The 23,955-nt window shown below is 48.9% G+C and overlaps 2 protein-coding genes across 15 annotated transcripts in view; one reads left to right on the plus strand and one right to left on the minus strand.

Moving 5' to 3' along the window:
* ZNF821 (zinc finger protein 821) overlaps positions 1-10,797 on the plus strand; it is a 21,223-nt gene extending 10,426 nt beyond the window's left edge. For 2 of the 13 annotated variants that reach the window (XM_070062692.1, XM_070062691.1), the window contains 5 exons: positions 639-783; positions 3,908-4,053; positions 5,012-5,116; positions 8,871-9,037; positions 9,815-10,797. In XM_070062692.1, coding sequence (XP_069918793.1) covers positions 8,904-9,037; positions 9,815-10,469 — 789 coding nt within the window. In that variant the 5' untranslated portion in view covers positions 639-783; positions 3,908-4,053; positions 5,012-5,116; positions 8,871-8,903 and the 3' untranslated portion in view covers positions 10,470-10,797. The other 11 variants (XM_017342334.3, XM_002711690.5, XM_070062695.1 and 8 more) reach the window with 8 other exon arrangements.
* A 2,077-nt stretch (positions 10,798-12,874) lies between these two features.
* Positions 12,875-23,727, minus strand: ATXN1L (ataxin 1 like). Of its 2 annotated transcripts, none has more exons than XM_051846980.2 (3): positions 23,586-23,727; positions 21,660-21,721; positions 12,875-20,440 (listed from the first exon to the last, which is right to left on the minus strand). In XM_051846980.2, the coding sequence occupies exon 3, from the start codon at positions 20,321-20,323 to the stop codon at positions 18,260-18,262; it is 2,064 nt and encodes a 687-aa protein (XP_051702940.1). In that variant the 5' UTR covers positions 20,324-20,440; positions 21,660-21,721; positions 23,586-23,727; the 3' UTR covers positions 12,875-18,259. The 2 variants fall into 2 exon arrangements, with proteins under 2 accessions (XP_051702940.1, XP_051702939.1); XM_051846979.2 differs by having other exon boundaries at positions 12,875-20,443.
* Positions 23,728-23,955: the final 228 nt, after the last annotated feature.

Here is a 23,955-nt window from a genome sequence, read left to right on the forward strand (position 1 = left end):
TGTAAATTAGTTAGAAGAATACTTGTTGTAAATTAGTTGTAAATCATAAAGGTCATTCTTCAGCAGAAATTACTTCATATACTACCTGTTCTAGTCTAATGCTAATTATGATAGTACTGGAAATTCAGGGAACAACTTCTAAAGCAAGTCTTGGGAAGAGAGTGGATGAACACAGAATTAGAGAGAGTGCTGCCTAGAAGAATTATTGGAGACACTTGTTTTCAGTCAGAGATGGACACAGGGCCATAATGTGAGCACATTTAGCTGCTCAGATTGGGTGCACTATCTTCCTCTCTTGACTTTGCTGCTTCTTGCCTCTCTCTCCCCAGTCTTGATGCAAGGTTGTAAATGGAATTGAGATGCTGTAAATCTGTAAAGTATCATTGATCACCTTTTGAAAGAGTCAAGTCTATGAGGATTTAAAAGAAGCAGGCTATACTTTCTGGAGCATCTGGCTTACTGCCCAGAAGAGCAGCTGTGCCCAGAAGCTGTTGGAGGCAGCAGGCTGACTCGGAGATGAGTGACCCACCACGGGTACCTGCCTGTCTCCTCCTTTGAATGGTCTGACCTTCCAGCCAGCTTGCCTGGGAACATGCTGCCCAGCTGGTGGCCTGACTATTTTTCCTTGTGACCACCAGGGGATCAAGTATTTGCTGGGCTAGAAGAGCAAGCCCGCCAGGCGATGATGAAAACTGATTTTCCTGGAGACCTTGGCAGTCAGCGACAAGCTATCCAACAACTAAGAGATCAGGACTCCAGTAGCAGTGAGTTCTGCACCTTCTGGTAATGACTCAGGGCAATGGGAGAAGAATTATCAGAGTGTGTGTGCTCTGGGGATTATGCATGGGGGTTGGGAGGAAGATGTAAAGGAGGAGGTATGTGAGTCCTCAGTCCCCAAGGGTACGTGAAGATGTGTGAGTGTGTGCTTGTCTAGAAAGACAGGACAGGTTTGGCATTATGTTTTATAAATGCATAGAGTACAGCACTTGGCACAGTGCCAATCACAGGTTCATAATGGTTGTGATAGAAACAGAGGAATAATTAATGCTCAAGAAGAAAAACTCCCTGTCTCCTGGTATCTACTCATATTTGTTCATAATTAATGAAACATAAGGACAGCCTTGATCAGATTTTACTTGAGGGCCCAGTTAAAATGTTACACAAGATTTGTTTAGTGATGCGATTATGCCACACATACAGGGCTAAGGTTGAGGTTTTCCTGCTCCAAGGTCCTAGTTAGATCCCTGTGGTTAAGAAAATGAAAACACAGGCCGGCGCCACAGGTCACTAGGCTAATCCTCCGCCTGTGGCGCTGGAAAACCGGGTTCTAGTTCCGGTTGGGGTGCCGGATTCTGTCCTGGTTGTTCCTCTTCCTGTCCAGCTCTCTGCTGTGGCCCAGGAATGCAGTGGAGGATGGCCCAAGTGTTTGGGCTCTGCACCCGCATGGGAGACCAGGAGGAAGCACCTGGCTCCTGGCTTTGGATCAGAGCAGCACCAGCCGTAGCGGCCGTTTTGGGGGGGAACCAACAGAAGGAAGACCTTTCTCTCTGTCTCTCTCACTAACTCTGCCTGTCAAAAATTAAAAAAAGAAAAGAAAATCAAAACACAGAGGCTTTTACAAGTTGAGTCTCCTGGATGATCTGTTCCCGTGACCTGCCTAAATACACATTTTGAGACGTTTTATTTCCTCGGAAGATTTCCATACTTTTCTGATCTCAGCTATTTGATATTGGTTATTATAGTGTCAAATAAGAGTGACATATCTGATTTTTCTCCAAATTTGAGGCTGGGGGAGAGCAAAGAGGGAAAGAGTTCTGTAACCATCTAAGAACTACAGTTTCTACCCAAATGGTTAAGCAATAACAAAATAATAATTTGGCCGGCGCCGCGGCTCACTAGGCTAATCCTCCGCCTAGCGGCGCCGGCACACCGGGTTCTAGTCCCGGTCGGGGCGCCGGATTCTGTCCCGGTTGCCCCTCTTCCAGGCCAGCTCTCTGCTGTGGCCAGGGAGTGCAGTGGAGGATGGCCCAGGTGCTTGGGCCCTGCACCCCATGGGAGACCAGGAAAAGCACCTGGCTCCTGGCTCCTGCCATCGGATCAGCGCGGTGCGCCGGCCGCAGCGCGCCGGCCGCAGCAGCCATTGGAGGGTGAACCAACGGCAAAGGAAGACCTTTCTCTCTGTCTCTCTCTCTCACTGTCCACTCTGCCTGTCAAAAAAAAAAAAAAATAATAATAATAATAATAATAATTTGGCAACTAATGACTCAGGTACAGAATAGTGAACCCCTAAATTTCTAGAAAACCTATGGGAGCCTCCAGTTTCAGAGTACCAGGTAAGACTAGCAACATCTACAAAAGCCTAATAGGTTTCCATCATTTCTGGAAAAGATATGTCAGCCCCCTAGACAGCACATCTATTTTTCAAAAACCATTCTTGTGGAGAAATGTTTAGATTACTAATAAATTATAAAAATGTGTTTGATATAAGATTGTCATAGACAAAGCTTAAAGTATTCCAGTAGGGAGCTGATGGGAAAACCTGGTATAATTTAATCTTTACCTGTCCTTTATTATTGAAATGGATTCAAATGAAAGGATGCTTTGGGCTGGGGACTAAGGCATATATACCATAGATCTTCGAGGGTCCACATCCAGTCCACCAACAGACTGGGATATCTAATACAATCATTTGGTTATATTTTCTTATAAAGAAAGTGAATGCAATCAGTTGTGCCAGGAAAAAAGGAAACATAATAGGTATTGCCCAGATACTAGTACTGAGAAATTATGCAAGAGGTCATGAAGAGAAGATAACAGCATTGTTCTCCACGAACCCTGAGTCTCAGTGCAGAGAGCCTGGGAGACTCTCCCAACACTCCTCTCTTGCTCGTGGTGGCCTAGGAGTCCAGGATGTAGGTGGGACTAGGATAGAGTTGGAGTTTGACAGCTTCCCCAGGTTTGGGGAAGATCAGAAGAGGATTCTGATCTTCAAGGTACTGGAACTTTTATTCCTTTCAGAAAGAACTCCATTTGTTATATTGGGTTTTTTATTTTGTTTTATTTCTTTTTTTTATTTAATAATAGAGAAAAAACAGCCACTGGCAGATCTCCCCACAGCCACATCCTGTGCTCTATAGTCATAAGAAATTATATAAGAATTCTAAAGTGAAGAATGGCCCATTTCTTCCATTTAATGCATCTGTTATCCATAAGATAATCCAAAGGACCAACAGAAACAATGGACTTACTTAGCTTGGAATGCTGTGTTACTACAAGTGGAGTAAGAACAGAGTGAGGGGGTTATTGCTACAAACTGTCAGAGGTTGGTTGGAATTTTCCCACTGCAAAAAACCAGCCCTTTCCCTCTGAAATTACACCGTTTTTACCTAATTCATTACTGCTTCCTTTACTGTTAAGAAGAAAGAGGAACTTGCTGGTGCTGTCATTATGGGGCTGCCTTGGGGTTTTCTGGAAAAGAACAGATTAGTTAAACAGTCATTGTGGCATCATGGAGAAAAGTAAGTAATAAGAGCAGTGAGGACTGTTGGCAAGTCGAGGGAGTGCGCCACAGAGGTGAGCTCGGCATGAGGTGCTTGGGAGCTGCAATGTGAAGTGTGAGATATTTGAGGACCATATATAGGATTATTTATATGATAATATAGATGGCCCAATAACTATTTCCAATGCAGGTTTAGCTCACATTTTCTTTAGTATGTATCTAGCATAATAAATAACAGCTGTAGCTGGTTCCCTCTTCACGTGCTTTGTTGCCAACTAAGAACTGATAAAATTCTATTAGGGAAGATCTGAAAATGCTTTTCATTATAGTTGCAAAGTCTAGGGTGGATAGCAGCTCAGGATATGTTTCTGCAAAAATCAGAACCAATGACCAGTTTGTGTGTTCCAGGTGACAGTGAGGGTGATGAAGAGGAGACCACACAAGATGAAGTCTCTTCCCACACATCAGAGGAAGATGGCGGGGTGGTCAAAGTCGAAAAAGAGTTAGAAAATGCAGAGCAGCCTGTTGGTGGGAACGAAGTGGTAGACCATGAGGCAAGTGACAAATGGCTCCTGAGTCTGGGAACGCCCCACCCCTCTACCTGCCCAGATGCTTCTCGCCCATGTGTCACCGTCTTGCCTGTAATGGCCTCGGATGAAGCGCCTTCTTGTACAACACCAGAGCCTATACCTCAGCCACAGTCTTCACCCAGCTTCCCTTTTCCACCTTCCCTCACTGTAGCTCACGTACTGCTCTGCTTCCTGAAGCTGCCCACTTCTTTCCAGACATAACATTTACCTTTGCAAAATGAAGGGCTTGCTTCCCAACGAATATTCTAGAATATGCCTACAAATTTAAATTAGTGTTGCTTGAGGTGCCATCTTCTCACTAACTGGTTTCCTGAAGATTCCTTCACTAAGCATGATAGGAGGGAAGCTAATTCTTTCTTTAAAGAACTTACTTTATGGAGATAAAATACAGCAGCTCTCCCTGGGGCAATCCTGTGACTTCATGACAGGAAGCTTTGGAAAAAAATGAACATGGGGAAAGGGAAGCATTTGGAATAGCAGTTAAGATACCACTTTGGACACCCACATCCCATATTAGGGTGCCTAGGTTTGAGTCCTGGCTCCACATCCAGTTCTAGCTTCCTACTAATGTGTACCCTGAGAGGCAGCAGGTGATGGCTCAAGTCATTGGGTCCCTGGCCCTCTTGTGGGAGACCCAGATTGAGATCCCAATCTGGCTCAGCCCTGGCTATTGAGGGCATTTGGGGAGTGAACCAGTGGATGGGAAATCTTTCAAATAAATAAAAATTAAAAAAAAAAATGAACACAGGAGCAAATTTAATTCCCTTTTAACTATTACTTTTTCCTTGGGCCCACAGTGGGAAACCTAATAATAATGTGATATCAGGTTGTGCTCCTGGTAACAGGATTCCCTGTTAAGAGACAGGAACAGAGAAGAGACCAGTCAAGAATCCTAATGAGTTGACAATTTGTTGAATTGCAGGTCACAGAAAATTTGAGTTCTGACCCCTTGCTTGAACTCTGCCAGTGTCCCCTCTGCCAGCTGGACTGTGGGAGTCGGGAGCAGCTGATCGCTCACGTGTACCAGGTATGGCGTGGGGACCTGCATGCTCTGGAATGTGAGCCCGGTGGCCTGTGTGTAGCCCAGATCCCCAGACGTTGCTTTGGCCTCTGGCTCCTAGAGGAATCATGGATTGTTGCTTACATTAAGAGTCCACTCCAAACCTCAAAACATTTTAGAGAATAAGTAGGATATATTGGGTAAATTTGTTCTGTGGTCCCAGGAAGAAAAACTAAAAATTTTTATTGTGGTTTTTTTTTTCTAAATTATTTAATGAATATTTATTATTTTTAAAGATTTCTTTTATATATCTGAAACGCAGAATGACAGAGAGGAAGAGACAGAAAAAAAGAAAGAGACTTCCCATCCAGTGGTTCACTCCCCATACTGCTGCAAAAGCCAGGTCTGGACCAGGCCAAAGCCAAGAGTCAGGAACTCCATCCAGTTCTCCCACAGGGGTGGCAGTGACCTAACTACTTGAGCCATCATCTTCTGCCTTCCCAGGCATTAATGCATATTTTAAATTGTGAAATAGAAACTGCATTTCCATTCTACTTTTTTTTTTTTTTTTTTTTTTTTGACAGGCAGAGTGGACAGTGAGAGAGAGAGAGACAGAGAGAGAAAGGTCTTCCTTTTGCCGTTGGTTCACCCTCCAATGGCCGCCGCTGCAGCCGGCGCACCGCGCTGATCCGATGGCAGAAGCCAGGATCCAGGTGCTTTTCCTGGTCTCCCATGGGGTGCAGGGCCCAAGCACCTGGGCCATCCTCCACTGCACTCCCTGGCCATAGCAGAGAGCTGGCCTGGAAGAGGGGCAACCGGGACAGAATCCGGCGCCCCAACCGGGACTAGAACCCGGTGTGCCGGCGCCACAAGGTGGAGGATTAGCCTATTGAGCCACGGCGCCGGCCTCCATTCTACTTTTTTTTAAAGATTTTATGTATTTATTTGACAGGTAGAGTTAGACAGTGAGAGGAAGATACAAAGGTCTTCCTTCCTCTGGTTCACTCCCCAGATGGCCACAACGGCCAGAGCTGGGCCAATCCAAAGCCAGGAGCCAGGAGCCTCCTCTAAGTCTCCCAAGAGGATGCAGGGGCCCAAGTGCTTGGGCCATCTTCCACTTCCACTGCTTTCCCGGGCGATAGCAAAGAGCTGGATCAGAAGAGGAGCATCTGGGACTAGAATTGGTGCCCACATGGAATGCTGGCACCATAGGCAAAGGATTAACCTACTGTACCACAGCACTGGCCCCCTCCATCCTCCTTTTTAACATTTGTTTTTATTTATTTGAGAGGTAGAAAGATAGACAAACACAAAGAGTGAGCTCCTATCTGCTGGTTCACTCCCCAAATGCCTACGATGCCACTGGCTGGGGCAAAGCTGGGAGCCAAGAACTAAATCCAGGTTTCCCACATGGGTGGCAGGAGCCCAATTATTTGAATCATCACTGCTGCCTCTCAGGGTCTGAATTAGAAGTTGGAGTCAGGAGCAGATCCAGGTTTTTTTTTTTTTTTTTTTTTTTTTTTTTTTTTTTTTTTTTTTGACAGGCAGAGTGGACAGTGAGAGAGAGAGACAGAGAGAGAAAGGTCTTCCTTTGCCGCTGGTTCACCCTCCAATGGCCGCCGCTGCAGCCGGCGTACCGCGCTGATCCTGGCAGGAGCCAGGAGCCAGGTGCTTTTCCTGGTCTCCCATGGGGTGCAGGGCCCAAGCACCTGGGCCATCCTCCACTGCACTCCCTGGCCATAGCAGAGAGCTGGCCTGGAAGAGGGGCAACCGGGACAGAATCCGGCGCCCCAACCGGGACTAGAACCCGGTGTGCCGGCGCCACAAGGTGGAGGATTAGCCTATTGAGCCACGGCGCCGGCCTCCATTCTACTTTTTTTTAAAGATTTTATGTATTTATTTGACAGGTAGAGTTAGACAGTGAGAGGAAGATACAAAGGTCTTCCTTCCTCTGGTTCACTCCCCAGATGGCCACAACGGCCAGAGCTGGGCCAATCCAAAGCCAGGAGCCAGGAGCCTCCTCTAAGTCTCCCAAGAGGATGCAGGGGCCCAAGTGCTTGGGCCATCTTCCACTTCCACTGCTTTCCCGGGCGATAGCAAAGAGCTGGATCAGAAGAGGAGCATCTGGGACTAGAATTGGTGCCCACATGGAATGCTGGCACCATAGGCAAAGGATTAACCTACTGTACCACAGCACTGGCCCCCTCCATCCTCCTTTTTAACATTTGTTTTTATTTATTTGAGAGGTAGAAAGATAGACAAACACAAAGAGTGAGCTCCTATCTGCTGGTTCACTCCCCAAATGCCTACGATGCCACTGGCTGGGGCAAAGCTGGGAGCCAAGAACTAAATCCAGGTTTCCCACATGGGTGGCAGGAGCCCAATTATTTGAATCATCACTGCTGCCTCTCAGGGTCTGAATTAGAAGTTGGAGTCAGGAGCAGATCCAGGTTTTGAACCTATAGGAACTCCCATGTGGGATGCAGACGTCTTAATCACTAATCCAAGTGCTCGCCCAGGGTACTTGTTTTAAAGAAAAAAAAAATCAGGAGATGGCATAGTGGCATAAAGGTTAAGCGGCTGCTTGAAACAACCATATCATATATCAGAGTGCTGGTTTGAGTCCTGACTTCTCTGCTTCCCATTTAGTTTCCTGCTAATGCATCCTGGGAGACAGAAGATGATGGCTCTCGTCCTCGGGCCCCTGCCTCCTACATGGGAGACATGGATGCAGTTCCAGGCCCCTGGATTCACCCTGGTCTAGTCCTGTTTGTTGCAGTCATTTGGAGAGTGAATCAGCACATGCAAGATCTCTCTCTCTCTCTCTTTGCCACTTAAAGAAAAAACTACTTGGGGCCAGCGCAGTGGCGCACTAGGTTAATCCTCCACCTGCGGTGCTGGCATCCCATATGGACACCGGGTTCTAGTCCCAGTTGCTCCTCTTCCAGTCCTGTGGCCCAGGAGTGCAGTGGAGGATGGCCCAAATGCTTGGGCGCCTGCACCCGCATGGGAGACCAGGAAGAAGCACCTGGCTCCTGGCTCCTAGCTCCAGCCATGGCGGCCATTTGGGAAGTGAACCAACAGAAGGAAGACCTTTCTGTCTGTCTCTCTCACTGTCTATAACTCTACTTATCAAATAAATAAATAAAAATCTTTTTTTAAAAAAAAAGAAAAAAAACTACTTAACAGAAATGTTTCTGAAATACTGGTGACAGTGTATACAGGGGATCAGAATAACAGACTTCTATGTTCTTTTTAACCATGACCCAATCCTAGGGCACCTGTGCCATGTGATCCATACTGACAAAGCATCAGCACACACGGCAGCCTGGATTGTACCAAAAAGATAGTTGGTTCATGAGAATAAGTATTTCTTCAAAAGACTATCTCAAAAAGATTGAGGAAAGGCAGAACATAAATACCTCTCGTATGCCAGTATTCCCAACCTTCAGCACTCCTGTAACGTATACTTGTGAGTGCATAGTGTGAGCCAGGAGACACGGAAGTTATCCTGAGCGTGAATTCCTCTCAGGGTCTGAAAGGGCTCTGCCTCTAGACCCTCACGTGCCTCAAGCCAGCCATGTGTTCCAGAATGTGGTCAGAACTCAAGCAAAGGAAATCTGAGCAATGGTCTGAATGGCCAGGCCCACTAACACAGGAGATTGACTTTTCCAGGGCTAACCACAGAGAATAGTTGTTAAGTCCAGCAAGTCATTTCTAATTGGGTACAGATTGTCCTGGAGGCAGTGCAAGACTGACAGATGAAGGCTCTGTTTTACAGCATACTGCGGCAGTGGTGAGTGCCAAGAGCTACATGTGTCCTGTCTGTGGCAGAGCCCTTAGCTCCCCAGGGTCATTGGGTCGCCACCTACTAATCCACTCAGAGGACCAGCGGTCTAACTGTGCTGTGTGTGGAGCCCGTTTCACCAGCCATGCCACTTTTAACAGGTTAGCTGGGCACCTAAGCCTGTTTTGCTGGGAATAAATTACAGGGTGTGCGTTCTTTTCCAAGTCAAGGGGAAGGCTAGAGATAAGATAATGCAAGGCAACTGAGTCATGATCATCTGGACACACAAGTTAAGGCTAGGAAATGTGTGTGCCTGTTCTGTTCCATATCCTCAAAGGACAATGAATTCCCATTTCTTCTCCCTTCAGAATAGTAGTTGTAACTAGAAAGAGATATAGGGAAATCCAACAACATTCATGAAAAAGCATGTAGAAGAGAAGTTACAGAGTGCTGAGAGGACCCTGACGTGAGGACGTTAAGTCTCCACTGTGTCCTAGGAAGAATGGGAACTCTGAATATTGTGTCCTCTTGCCATCTGTCTGGTATACAGTGCAGAGGTTTTCCTTGTATTGCAGGCAGTACCAGGAGGAGGAAGTGTGGCTGTATCGTACATGAAGGAAGCCCACACCTCCAGGAGCCTTCGTTCCAACAGCAGGGCTGCCCTGCACAGCTGTAACAAACACCCTCATTTCGTGTGGAATGAAAACTTCACACTGATTTCTGATGGGCTGCTGTGGCAATTTGCTGAGTCAGTAACTCTAGGTGGGCTTTAAGAGTTGGTAGACACCCTAGCCCTGAGAGGCCTCCCAAGCATTCACACTGACTCCTAGTGGTGAACTCGGAGCAACTGATCTAGTAGAAACAGAATAGATCAGGGTTGGATACACCTGAACCTTGCTAAAAGGAAACACTAAGCATCCATAATGTTTGCTTTCCAGTGAGAAGCTTCCTGAAGTACTTAATATGGAATCCCTACCCCCAGCCCATAATGAGGGTCCCTCCAGTGCTGAGGGAAAAGACATTGCCTTTAGTCCTGCAGTGTACCCTGCTGGAATTCTGCTTGTGTGCAACAACTGTGCTGCCTACCGTAAGCTACTGGAAGCTCAGACCCCCAGTGTACGCAAGTGGGCCTTACGTCGACAGAATGAGCCTTTGGAAGTGCGGCTACAGCGGTTAGAACGAGAGCGCACGGCCAAGAAGAGCCGGCGGGACAATGAGACCCCTGAGGAGCGGGAGGTGAGGCGCATGAGGGACCGGGAGGCCAAGCGCCTGCAGCGCATGCAGGAGACAGATGAGCAGCGGGCACGCCGGCTGCAGCGGGATCGGGAGGCCATGAGGCTGAAGAGGGCTAATGAAACCCCAGAGAAGCGGCAGGCCCGGCTCATCCGAGAGCGAGAGGCCAAGCGGCTCAAGAGGAGGCTGGAGAAAATGGACATGATGTTGCGAGCTCAGTTTGGCCAAGATCCTTCGGCCATGGCAGCCTTAGCAGCTGAGATGAACTTCTTCCAACTACCCGTGAGTGGGGTGGAGTTGGACAGCCAGCTGCTGGGCAAGATGGCCTTTGAAGAGCAGAACAGCAGCTCTCTGCACTGAACCACACCCTCCAGTGTGCTCTCCCTCTCCCAGCCCCCACCCATTCCAGCCCGCAGGTGTTAGTGCTGCAGCCATTCACAAGGTCATCCTTGCTGCCAGCTGCAGGCCCGAGCTGGCTGCAGGTGGACCTGTGCACCCCTTGCATGTGGGAACAGGATGATGGGGTCAGGAGGGACCCAGCCCAGCCCAAGGCAGCTCTGGACAAGGGAGCAGGCACTCCAGAGAACTGGACTCCATAGCCCACTGCTGCAGGATGGACGTTTGGGACTGTGGGGCCCCAAGTGTGGCCCAGGAAGTTGTGAGGACAAATAAATTAATTTTATCTTTACTGGGCTTTTCCTGCTTTTTTTTTCCATTTCATTCTAGCGAATGCAGTGATCTAAGAGAGAGACCTGAGTGAAGTTCTCAGGCTCTGACTTCTGATGGCCTCCCCTTTCCTGAGGGAGGCTGCTCAGGTCAGTTCCGGCTGTCCAAGCAGAGGACCCTTACAAGCTAACAAGGAATAACTATGACGCTGAAGCAGCAATGCTGACTTTGTGAGAATCTATTCCCACAACCAAAATGAAGATATCTGCTATCCTAAGGATTACTAAAACCTAGCTTACCTTTTGCAGACGCACAAGCAGTAGAAGCCTTTCCTCATCACTGGCATTTTCTAAGGACTATGCAAGTCCCTTAAACTAGGTTCCCCAGCAAAACTGTCAGACATTTAAAATCTATTACAGATAGCAGCCAGCTACATCAGGGGGATATGTTCATAGATATGGCTGAAATATTAAGATCTACAGCACCAACGAGAGCATGTTTGAGAGAAGAGGGTTAATTCATCTTTTTTATTTATTCCCCAGAGCTAACACAGGATAATAACAACCACTGAGGAAAATGCAGAACTAGAGAGATAGGAAAACTCAAGTCAATAGCAGCAGAAGGCTACAGCAAAATGACTACTCTGGCAGTTCCTATGGCTACCAAATCACGCATGAGTCAAGAGCTGAGGTCATTTCTAAAAAGCTTATGTGATGGTGCAGAATGAACACAGAGCTTTGCTTTGCCTGCACCAAAGCCTGTGTACAGTTTAGATAATTATAGATCTTAAGGTCCAGAGGAAGTGCCCTAGTTAAACTGTAGCCAGAAAAATAACTATGCCAGGAATGTGGACCTCTTCCAATATCATAACAGGGAAATGTGGACACCTCTCTGACCTCTGCAGATCCAAAGCTGTTCATAATAATTTCACCTGACCCTCCCTAAATCAGGGCTAACTCCTACCAAACAAGCTGAAATATTTGTTCTGGAAAACACATTTAAAAGAAAATGATTGGCTGGTGCCACGGCTCACCAGGCTAATCCTCCGCCTGCGGCACCGGCACACCGGGTTCTAGTCCCAGTCGGGGCGCCGGATTCTGTCCCGGTTGTTCCTCTTCCAGTCCAGCTCTCTGCAGGAGTGCAGTGGAGGATGGCCCAGGTGCTTGGGCCCTGCACCCACATGGGAGACCAGGAGGACGCACCTGGCTCCTGGGTTCAGATCGGCACAGCACACCGGCTGCAACGTGCCAGCCGTAGTGGCCACTTGGGGGGCGAACCAACAGAAAAAGGAAGACCTTTCTCTCTGTCTCTCTCTAACTCTGCCTGTCAAAAAAAAAAAAAAAAAAAAAAAGATTACTTAATGAATCCAAATGCCTCCCACAGAGCACCATTCTAAAACCCATCTCTTGGGATGCTTCAAAATGGTTGTGTGCTCACTCTATGCCAAAGATTATTCTGAACACTTGACATGGATTTTCTCATTGAATTTTCTCAACCACCTCTCAGTAAATAAAACTCAGAAGTCAGATGGTTGGACTTAAACTCCCCTGCCATTTACTAGCCTGTGACTTAGGGACAAGTGATTTAACCTCTGTCTTGCTTTCCCCCATCCATGAAATGCAAGTAACTACTAGCAACAAATGATATGTTAATACACATAAAGCACTTCAGATAGTCTGGCATGCAGTGAGTGTTCAGTAAATGTGTCTGAGTCACTATCATATAGCTGAGTGGCTACATAATAGCCACTTACCGATTACATTGCTTTCTAAGAAGCAGTAGCTATGACTGGGGCTGACTTTTTCCAGCAATTTCTGGCAGTGTTCCTGAGTGAAGAATTATGGAAACAGCAGTGATGACAACCACAGGTTCTTGGGACTAACTTCACCAAATCAACAGGTAGACTTCCAATTTCTGAAACACACACCAATGACCGTGCTGTCCATGCTTCAGGCCAGCTCAGGCCATCTGCCCCAAGCTCAACCACACACAGGACACCATCTGCGTTCCTTTACCAGCATGCCCTCAAAGCATTTCTAATCCCCACCCAGTGACCACCGTCTAAGGCTGGGATAGGAAGAAGGCGCAAACACCAAAAGGAAAAGCTAGTAGTTTATATAGATAGATATATAGATATATAGATATTGATATATATTGTGTTTACATAGTCCACAAGTTAAATGCAGGTATCCATAAGAAGAGCATTAACAATAAAAATACAATCTGTGTGTAGCCAAGTACAGAGACTTAAAATGGTAAAACAGCAAAAAGGATCTCACAAAAGTACAAATATACAGTACAAATTGATTTATTTAAAACAGTTACAAAAAAGCACAACAAAATAGAGATTATCCTTAGAATTATTAATGCTTTGTTAAAGATCAGGTAGGATTAGAGGGTAAGAAATGGTATTGGGTGGGGGGAGCACCTGACTAGTTCTAAGGCTTTAGATACAATGCAGTTGATTACATATTAATTCAGCCATTACATACTGGGGATAGTAGTTGGGGGATCAGAAATTTATCTACAGGAAACTCCTACACAGATCCATCCAGACCTCCCCAGTGCCGTCCTTCTCAACTCCTTAGGACCCTAAAGCCACCTAGATGACAACATTCGCATCCTTCTTTCTCCACCCCATTCCCTATCCATATAGTCTTCCCTCCCCTAAGGTGCTGTGCAAGCTGAGAGCAGTCAACTCTCTGCAGCTGGAACATATACTGTTTTGGCTACAGGGATCCTGTATGACTAGGAAGGTTGTAGGGACAGCCTTATTTTAATACTTCAAGTTAGCCATGAGTACAGCCGGTCTCTTCCCCAATACAATCTAGATTCTCTTGACTGTGACTATCAAGCAAGTGAGAGATCAACCCTGCCTTCAGCGACACCAGCAGTGCACTAACCACTCACAGCTCACAACTACGTGCAAACTCCCTGTCCAGGGGGTAGGTGTAAAACCACCGTGTCATCAGTGCGCTCTTTCTCTCTGAAGAACCTCAGTCCCCATGACAGTCATAAAGACAGATAAATGCTTGCAAGTTTGACAACAGGTAAAGGCACATGGGCTGCTGCCACATACACTGCAGACAGGAGCCCAGTCTGAGGCCACTGTCACTGCTGGGCACCTGCAGTACAATGGCTATGGGATCACACAGACTTTGAGTTTGCAATCTACCAGGGGAGGATCTAGGCTTAACAGGAGAACTAATAGAGAAACCTTAGTGTGAAAAGTGCATTTATTACTACTGTTCCTGCTGGGGAGGCTCAGCAGAGCAAACTGCACCACTTCTCCTCCTTCCGCCCCAGGCACTGTGCATAGTCTGCAGGAAAGGAGAGTGCAGCCAACTTGAGCATCCCGAGGCCAGTGTCCTCTTAGCCCAGACCAGGCTTCTGGCCCAAAGATGGATCAGAGTTGAAAGAGCAACTGACAGCTGCAGAGACCCAGATGCTTATTTTATTATTGCATAATGTGGGAGACCTTCCCTACCCCGGGGAAGCTGGAAGGTGAAGTCTTCCCAGCAAAGAGCTATTTAATAGATTCCTGATTGACATCCAACCTAGTACGGTTCAGGTCTCCAACTGTAGTGTATATTTTTCCCCATCTGGAAGGTATTGTAGCTTCAGTGTGGTTTAATAAACTTAGCCCTAGAAGGCTAAGCTATCTCCCTGGAACTTAGCCTCTGTCCTATTTGCTGACCTAATCTCCCATGGCCAATTCAGTTAGTCAGGTTATCTTTATTCCAACGGACCCAGGTCCTTTCCCAGTCACTCCATGTCCAGCCTTCAGCTCCAGTGTGATCATTCAACTCTTCTGGATGCCTGCTTGTGGCAAGTTTCAAGCACACCACCAACATCCTGCGCACCCCACTACAATCACCTATGATGCCCTCTGGTAACAACAGAACTAAACCCCACCAAAGGGGCTATTCAGTCAAACTTCAAACCCTCTCCTACCCCAAAAATCCACAACTAGAGCTAGATGAACCTCACTAGAAGACTGGCACAGGCGCTGTGATGCCCCCTCATTCAGTTATTAAAACAGCACACAAGATACCACAAAGGAAAGAAGTAAATATAACAGAAAACACCCACTCATTAAGACCTACTTGATCCTTCAAGACAGTGAAATCTTTGGAGCCACAGGACTCCTGACAGCACTGAAGCCATATCCCTTTGGATTCACCAGTCCACCAGCAGCATTTCCTACCATCCCTATTTGACATGACTGTGCCATAAAATAACACTGGCAGAACACAGGTAAGAATGGGCATGAGGCCTGGATTTAATCTACATTACCAAAAAAGACATGGAGGGACCGGGAATTATAGAGGGCAGCAGGCAAGACAGCAAGCAGTAGTAGCAAAGCAGCACAGAGCAAAGCTCTTGGTGTTGCAACCAACTGGGACCAAGAGAGAAGGGTCAGGCCAGCTCTGTGGGGCCCCCTCCCCTGGACTCACATGCTTGGCTCTTTATTCCCAGAACCCCTTCTTCCCTGCCATCCCCTCCCCCATGGACACTAATCTTCAGGAATGATGATCCAAGACTTGGGTTACTGCCAGTCATATACCAGGCTCCCCTTCTCCCACATCAGTATCAGCATTTCAGTGCTGTGCCAGCATTAGCAGTCCCCCTTTCCACACCTAAGCACTGGGAATGTCCTATCACTGACAAGGGTCTGGCTCTAGTCTGTCAACTGCCCATCCCCCAAAACCTCACAACTTTCTTCCTGCTAAAAAATTCTCTAAAAACCACTCCATGTCTCTTGCAAACTTAGGAAATTACTGTAAGGACGAATGGACACACCACAGGTGATTCTTAATTCTCATGCCTGGAAGAAAAGACTGAACAGAGGGAAAAGGCAAGGATGGTATCAGCTCTGACCGGGGTTTACAGCACAAAGCTCCTTTGCCTGGGGGAATTATACTTCATCAAAGACACCTTTGCAACTCGACAAAATCAAGTCTTATGCTATGTGTGCGTGGCATGGTATCGGGGAGCTGCTGGTATTGCTTCTCCAGCAAGGGACAGCAGAGGAACAGCAGCAAAAGGTTGGGGACCAACTTCCCAAGGCTCCCAAGAATTTCTCTGTCCAGGGTTCAGCAGAAGTTACCAGGCTGGGAAGTCGCAACTGGCCCAAGGGGAGATGATCTGATCTAAACTCTTGGCCTGAATCTGGTTAGAGATAGGCTGGCTCCTATAATGAAGAAGCTGTTGCTTGTCCTTGGAGGACATTTCTTGATCATCTACTGTGTGCACGTCACTGGATTCAATTGATGAGCCTTCCTATGAGGAAAGACGCTTGTGAGAAACCCGTACAAACAATAATCCCTAGGGAAGGAGAAGCTCATGAAACAGCCAGGGATGAGGCCTCCTCCCAAGGCTCTCGTCTGAGGGGATTTCCTCAAGACTCAACCCCACAGGCCCCCACTGTAGGTAACAAGCCCAAGTAAGCAGCATTCAGAGAGAATGGGGGGCACAGAGAGAAAAGGACATGATCCCAACGCAGCACAAGGTTGGTGTTGGTTCTGGCAGGAACCACAGGGTGAGCAGTCGTGGTCAGGCCCACAGCTTCCTTGGATGAACCCCCAAAAGCTGACTGACCAGGTAACTGTTCTCAAAGAGTGGAGTGTAGGGCTTGTAGCAAACAAGCAGCTTCAGTCGCTCTGTTCCCCCAGGAGAACAACCTTTAGCACCTGAACACTAAGAATGACTCCATTCTCAGAACTTCCCCTCCTCCCAGGAGGTAGGTAAAATTATTTATCCCCATTTGGCAGCTGGGGAGGAAGTGAAAGAGCAAGGTCATAAGACTTGCCTAAAGTCTTTTTGACAGAGCAGACATCAGATCTCAGCCAGTCCAAGCACATCTATAAAGGAAACGCCAAGAACCTAGGAGAAGCCTAACCAGAGAGCTGGGTGTAAGACAATACCCTGAGTTGCCTTCAAGAGTCTAAAGACCCAACCCCCCAAAACAAACCAAAACACAAAAAAATGCTCATCCACCTAAAAGTCGGTGGAAGAGCTTAACTCCCAATACCCAGTGGAATCTCGCAGTCCAAGCCAATGCTAAAAGACATACAGGGGCAAATGCGAGTAAGACATAAAACACTCACTGCAGAGGAATATACCACAAGATGAAACCTACTTCGGGCCATGAAACATTATCAGGGTCATTCTAGAACCTTGGAGCTGGCGGTGGGAGGGGACGGCTTGCAGACGCCTGAATGTTAGGAGAGGCAGTGGATTAAGATGGGAACGGCTGTGTGAAAATGCCAGATGGCCACTGCCCAGCCAAGGGCATGCACCCTGGCTCAGGGCACGGTTCCCTTCTTGTTTCTTTACCAAGCTGTTTGACAGAAGAGGAGGGGACATGATTCTGAGTTTTTAAAACCAGAGATTATAGCTACAGGGAAATCAGAGGTCTTGGTCAGAGTGGACAGCCAACTGTGCAGAAGAGGAAAGGCAGAGCAGCCACAAACGACGCCCAGGCCACGACACCATGCAGAGGTTAGGGCAGCAGAAGGGTGGGGCAGCGCAGGCACTTAGGCACGACATAGACAGAGGACGGAGGGGCACGGCTGCCTGGGGGAGAGGGTCCACTGGTTCCTTCCAAAGTCACCCTTTCCAACTAGAGACTCAGTGACATTTCAGTCTGCTTGGCATGCTGAGTGGGAGGAGCTTTGCTAGGCCAGCCACCTTTCCAGAAGCCTTGCCTGGAGCCCCATCGTTGCCTGGCTACCAAGTCTTTCTCTCAAAGTCCTCTAAATGGGCCCCCAGCAAGGCAATACTTCACGTCGAACCCTGGAGGGGCTTCTTTCTCTTCTGGCCCCCTAGAAGCCTTGTAGGAGGAATGGTGAGGAGAGACAGGAAAGGGCTGAAGCAGAGGATCAAGCAGAGTCCTGTAGATGACGGTGCTCCTCCCCCACAAACCCAGCCATAGACATCTGTAACAAAATCACCCTTTAAAGTGCACATCTCTCACAAGACGGGTTCTGGGTGGGAACCCTCTTATTTCCAATCTTGGGGCCTCCTGCCCTCCCACCAAAAAATGAAATAAAGAAAAAAAATCTTCAGACAGTTTAACTGCTACTATAAGCTGTGGATCATCATTTTTGGCTCTTTCATTGCTCCCACCCTCTGCCACCAGCTCCCAAAGCCTGGACTTCCCCTCGCAAGAGCTAGGGACGGGGAGGAAAGAACAGGGAGGCCCTGATTTTGGAATGTTTCTTACTCTGTGTGCACCCCCTTCCTTTCTCAGCCCAGGCCTGCTGTGCTCTGTCACAGCACCCTCTGGGGCTGTTCTGAAAGGATGCCATGGGGGCAATGAGCAACAGACCCTGCCTTGGGAGGCCACTTTCACACCTCTTCCCCCCCAGATCTCACTGCCAAGAGAGCCTTTCCCTGCTCAGCGTGTGCAAATCCTCTGCCCGCTCACCGTGAGGCTCAGCTCTGGGGTTAACGCCCCAGGCCTGGTCTGGAAAAGATGTTCATTTTCCCGCATTGGAACGCCCTTCGATGGACAGCTTTACCTCCTGCGGAATGAAAGAGGGACGGAGCATTGTAGCCCGTGCCTCCTCCCCTTGCATGCTGTATCTTTGGAAGTTCGGGGCTGGCCAGCAGGCCTGAGCTCCAGGCTCAGGCTGGGAGGACTCTACCACCCGAGAGCCCTCTCCCGCCGGCTGGCTCTTCCCCTCACTGTCACATAGCTCTCTGGGTCCCAAGACCGTCCTCTCAGGCCTTTCGCGGGGCCCCAGCTGGCCTGGAGGAGCGCAGCCGGCCTGAGAAACTGAGTTACTGTTCAAGCTCTGTAAACTGATAGAGATGCAGACATCTCCCACCTGTAGCCGATGACAGGGCAGAGAGAAGAGCTGTGCAGTCCGCCCAGGGCTGCAGGAGGACCAACCCTGGCCATATACGAAGAAGGGGTGCTCGGGGGGCACCTCGATGCTCACTTTGCTCTGCTGCTCACCAACCACGAAATGCAGCAGCACAAATCCAGGCCACTGGCTCTCCTGAATGTCCACAACCGTGCTGGAGTCAATCTTCAAACCCCCGCTCACTTCGGCACTGCGCACAAAATCCTGGGTCTGGAGGTCCTCCACCCGCTTCAGCTCCCCTGTAGCCAGCTGGATGATGGCGCCTTTCATGAAATGGGAGGGCAAGTGAGAAGAGGTAATGGGGGGTGGTGTTGGCTCCTTGTCTGGGAAGGTGGCTCTGCCCTGCACGTCCAGACTTGATGCCACCAGGATCTCCGAGCCCACAGGCAGCAGGCCTGGGTCAGTTCCAGTGGGCACCAGGTTGCCATTGGCTACAACCATTGCTTTGGGTAAAGGTCTGTGTTTCAGCGGTTCCTGCTGGGATTGAGGGTAGAACCCACGGGCCTGATTTTTCTCTGCCAGTTCTGCAGGGTTCTTGGCTAACCCTCGCCCCTCACCCTGATGGTCAGGGGCATGATGGGACAGGTTAAGGGGGCTAGATTCATCCTTCCTCTGAGCTGCCACCACGCGATAGTCCTGAGAAGCTAAAGCGCCAACTACCCGCTGGACCTCAAGATCGGTGTCTGGGGTTCCTCGATGTGCCGGCGCCACCACCTCCACCCGTGGAGTCTGAGAACCTGAAAACAACTGTCCATCCACCACACATTCCACCACTGGCACCAGTCCTTGGCCTTCACCCTTACTGTTGGGGGACTCAAGGGCTTCACTTTCCCGTCTTACTAAATGTCGCTCTCGTCTCTGACCTCCATTGGCAGAAGCTGCTTCCAGAGCAGACTGGCCCTCCTGAGGGGTAAGAACTGGGCTGGCACCTGCTGGAGGGGTTTCATGCAAGGTATACCCAGCAGGTAACCTGGACATCTGATAATAAATGGGCATCCGGCCCGGAGCGAGGTCCAGTGGCTGAGTACTCGAATGATGTGGCAACTGCCCAGATGGGGAGGTGGCAGAAGGGGTTTTGTTAAATGAATGGGCTGGAGATGAAGCCTGGGGCGAAGGAGTAGCTTCTTCTGCCAGGAGTGAGGCATATGGCACAAAGTGTGGGAGATGAGAGGTGGCGAGGTTGGCCGAAGGAGAAAGGAGGGGACTTGGTAGGAAATTAGGTGGCACAGCGTAGGGAAGGCTGTAAGGAGACCCGATAAACTGCAGTGAGGTGGACGGCAGCTGAGCATAGTGAATTGGGGGATAGTGGATTCCTGGATGTTGAATCAGTGAAGACGCTACATTAAACGTGGGGGGCAAAGGGCTCATGTTTACCACGGATGGGAGGCCAGTTGGTGAGAATGTGGCAGGTGGCACAGCCACCTTGTACAGCATGCCATACTGGTCCACTGTCAGACCAGTAATGGCCTCAGCTCCATCATTCCCCAGGCTGACTCTGGTTCCTGCCTGGCTCTGCCCGGCCACCACAACCCCTCGGGACCATTCAGAGGCATCGCTGGAGGGTGTGTGGTTAGTGGAGCAGCTGGTAGTTCTCCCCATATCCTCGGTGGTCACGGGGAGGTCTCGTTTCTTTGGTGGAAGGCATTCCTGACTCCTCTCATGAACAGGTTTCATATTGCTTTGTGGTGTTCCTGGAGCTTGGAAGGGGTCGGCTTGCTCCTTGGGGCATCAGAAGGGGCTTCTCTGTGGCTTCCCTGCACCCCTCTCTGCTGCTGGCTGGGGCGCCCACATCTGCTAGGGAATAAATCAGAAGCAAAGAAAAGTAACCTAGGGATGAACCAAGTTAAAAGAAACAGAAAGAATTGCACCCATGGAAGAAGCTGTAATAAAAGGTACTGCTGGAAAAAGAAGTATAAGAAAAGGGGTAAACAAAGAGACTGTCACCCACTTATCCAGCTTAGGACATGACAGAAACAGGGAAATCACAAAGCACAGAGCCACAAGGACGAGCACTGAACAATGCAGAAACAACCCAGTGGCTCCACAACCCCCAGAAATGAACATCTTCAGGATCAGTCATGCCTCTCCTCAGGACCCTCTTTTCAGTCTTGTCTCTTAAGGGGGTTTTGAACACCATCTTTGCTGCTGGCTCTTTCTCCTAAGTTTCTCCTTTTTCACTAAAGACTAATATACCATCTCCCTTCCCTGAACATATGACCTCATCCTTGTTTCCTTTCCTCAGTCTAAATTGGGTGATGACCTCACCTACTCCCATCTCTTCCACCCAAGCCTGGCTCACCTCTTGTCCTCCTTTGCCTGATATCTCCAGGTCCTCAAGGACCTGGGTGTCAGTAAGGCCTGAGGTTTTCTTGTCTTTTTTTTTTTTTTTTCCAAAGCCTTGCTCCCTAAACATGCTATGAAACATAGTATCTTCTTTGCCCCATGAAATACTGCATTCTAACTTGGGCAAAATGGGAAGAGTGATTATACTAGTTTAGTCTACAACTTGTTTCTCCTCCTCCCCAAGTAGCAACAAAACTGTTATGACTTCACATAGACTTCCCTTCCCCTGGTCTAACAAAAATTATTTTCTTCTCACTGAACACCTTCAATCTGCCTTCTTTATTCACTCCCTTTGTTCCTCTGTGTTCTCTTTTGCCAATGGCTCCTTTTCCATTGCAGACCTGCTCTAGGGCCCACTTCATAAAATTCTGGTTCCACTCCTCCAAATATGCCTGTTTCTTTCTATCCTAGGTCTATAGGTTTCATAACAAAGTTCTCTTGCCTTCCTCTTACTGTCACCTTTCACAAACGCTTCTATCCACTATCCAAAAGCATCTTTTTGGTCTGAACACTTCAATGCACATGAACTTTGTCACCTAATTATTCCAATCAGGCTCCCATTCTTTGGCTTTGAAAAGAGCTTTCTGTGATACTACATTCTGTTGTTTTTCCATTGTGGCATCCCAGATGTTTTTCTGCAACAAGGAATCCAAAGTGCCTGGATTACCTGAGCTCCCCCTGGTGCTTCTGAGCAGCTGTAATGAGTGTCCTCCCGGGTGGCTTGGGAGCCTAGAAGACGAAAGAGAGATGGAATAAGCAGAAGCCTGACCTCTGAGCCTCTCCAGCGTCATCACTGAAAGGTCATTCCAATGCCACAAAGACATGAAAGTCACAATGAGCTCTCCTCTCATCCTCTTCTCCAGAGGTAGCAACAATTTATCCAGAGAGCCAGGGCAGCTGAATAGAAAAAAGGCCATCTCATAAACTCTAATGACGTCTCTGGGAAAAAAATGCCCATCTGTCAAACCTCACTGTTTTCCCTTAACATTATATTCTTTATTCCCTGCTTGTGCCTACTATCCGAAGGTTAAATTTACTTCCAATCCAAAGTTCAGTTAAACGCAGGAGACTTAACATTGTTCCAATGTTAACAATGGGCAGCAAGGAAAACCAATTCCACGGACTTTACCTTTACTCGGGATCTATAAAAACAGATTTGATGGTTATTTAACTGAGAAAAGATGCACCAGTAGAAAAAGAATTTTGTTTCTGGGGCAGAAAAAGAGGTCAAGGGGGAGTCACTCAAGGGGAAAGCCTTATTAACAAATTTTCAGATTTTTAAAAAATGGGCTCGTGTGTGTGTGTGTGTAAATTTTCTGTGTGACAACGTTACACCAAGTGATGAATCAGGTGTGATGGAAACTGAAAACATCACCTTGATCCTCATGCAGCTAACAAGGGGGAAACAAAACTACCACTGAGCTACCCATCTGTGAATGCACACTCGCCAGAAAAGGTACAGCACTGAAGCCCGCGGAACAGAGAAAGCAGTACAGATGAATTCTCAGAAACTACCCACTGTCCTGTCCAGCTGCTACAGAACCCTGCAAGCCTCGACCCAAACGGAAGGCAACATTTCTGTCTAAAGACTGGCACGGCGCTGGCATACAAAAGAGTGGCAAGATGGGGAACCATGGGAGAGAACCAAATCCCCAATCCCACAATACACCGTGGGCACAAGTCATGCACCCTTCTCTGCCGGCAGCTTCAGTAACTGAAGAGCACTTCGCTTTTTCCCATCTTTTCCCCATACAAACTGGGGTCACATCTTTAAATCTCAGAATGACCCTTGCTCTCTCCAACTAAAACGTTCAAGAAAACCTGCTTTTAGGTCACGAGGGGTTAGCAAGCACAAATTTTAAAAAATGAGAGGCAAAAGGTTTGCGGGAAGGATAAATAAAAAGTCTGTGCGCCGGGGCTGCACGACGCAGGACACATTTCAGAATCTGAAACCTTGGCCTCTGATGGCTCAAAGGATTTCTCAAGGGGAAGACAAGCTTGTCACCCCGACTGAGCTACCGGGCAAGGAGGACCGTTCCGCAGGGCTGCCAAAGCAGTTAGGAGAGCTGGGAACGAAGCCCCTCATCACGCTTTTTGGAAATCCAGAGGCTGAACCCAGCCAGAGTCCCGAATTCGCAGAGGGCAAGAGGTGAGCCCGACAGAATGGGAGAAGCTTGGAAGAAACGAGGGGATATGTCTTCCCGCGATCCCGCAATCCATGCTCCAACACGAGTAGGGCACCAGATCGGGAATTCTGCGTTTACAGAGTGGAGGTCGACCCTTCAAGCAAGGTTGCAGGGGCGAGGCCACGCAGGCGACGCTTCCTTGTTTGGCGGCCCCCTTCCCGCCCCGCAGACTCGGACAACTCTGGCCCGCGGAGGTACAGCCGGGGGGGCTCCGCCTTCCAGGCTGTGCCGTAGAGAAGCGGGCGGGGGTCTAGGCGCGGCCTCTTCGCTAACTCTGTCCGCTGTGCTCGGCCCCGGCCCGGTGAGGCAACGGGCTGCTAGGGGCCACTTCCTCTGGAGCTCCGAACCTAGGCCTGCCTGACCTCAGGGAGGCCAGCCTGGCGGCCACCACTCCTGGCGACACTCACCGGCCCATCTCACAGCGCTCCCAGGGCTCCTCCCGCTCGTCCCGGAGCCGCCGCACCCGCGGCCGCCGCCATCCCCGGCCCCGGAGCCGCCCCACACCCAGCGCCCCCCCCAGCCGGGCGCCCGGAGATGGCGTCAGCGCGTCCCGCCCCCGGCGCAGAAAAATTACGTCACGGCGCGGGCCAGAGAGCGACGCAGTGGTCTCCCGGCAGGGTGGGGTGGGTACCGCTGTTCAATCGCACATCGCTGCTACTCTCCCATCTGGTGGGAAAACAGATTCCAACCCCTGGGACCTGTGAATAGGGCTGTGCTCTGACCCCACTCCCTGACCCCACAATAACCCCGCGATCTTTACACCCCAGTAAATACTGG

Source organism: Oryctolagus cuniculus, chromosome 18 (genome assembly GCF_964237555.1).
Source record: "Oryctolagus cuniculus chromosome 18, mOryCun1.1, whole genome shotgun sequence".
NCBI lineage: Eukaryota > Metazoa > Chordata > Mammalia > Lagomorpha > Leporidae > Oryctolagus > Oryctolagus cuniculus.

What these genes read in the sequence shown, in the direction of transcription:
- ATXN1L (XM_051846980.2), bottom strand. Translation starts at nt 20,323, where the DNA reads ATGAAACCTGTTCATGAGAGGAGTCAGGAATGCCTTCCACCAAAGAAA.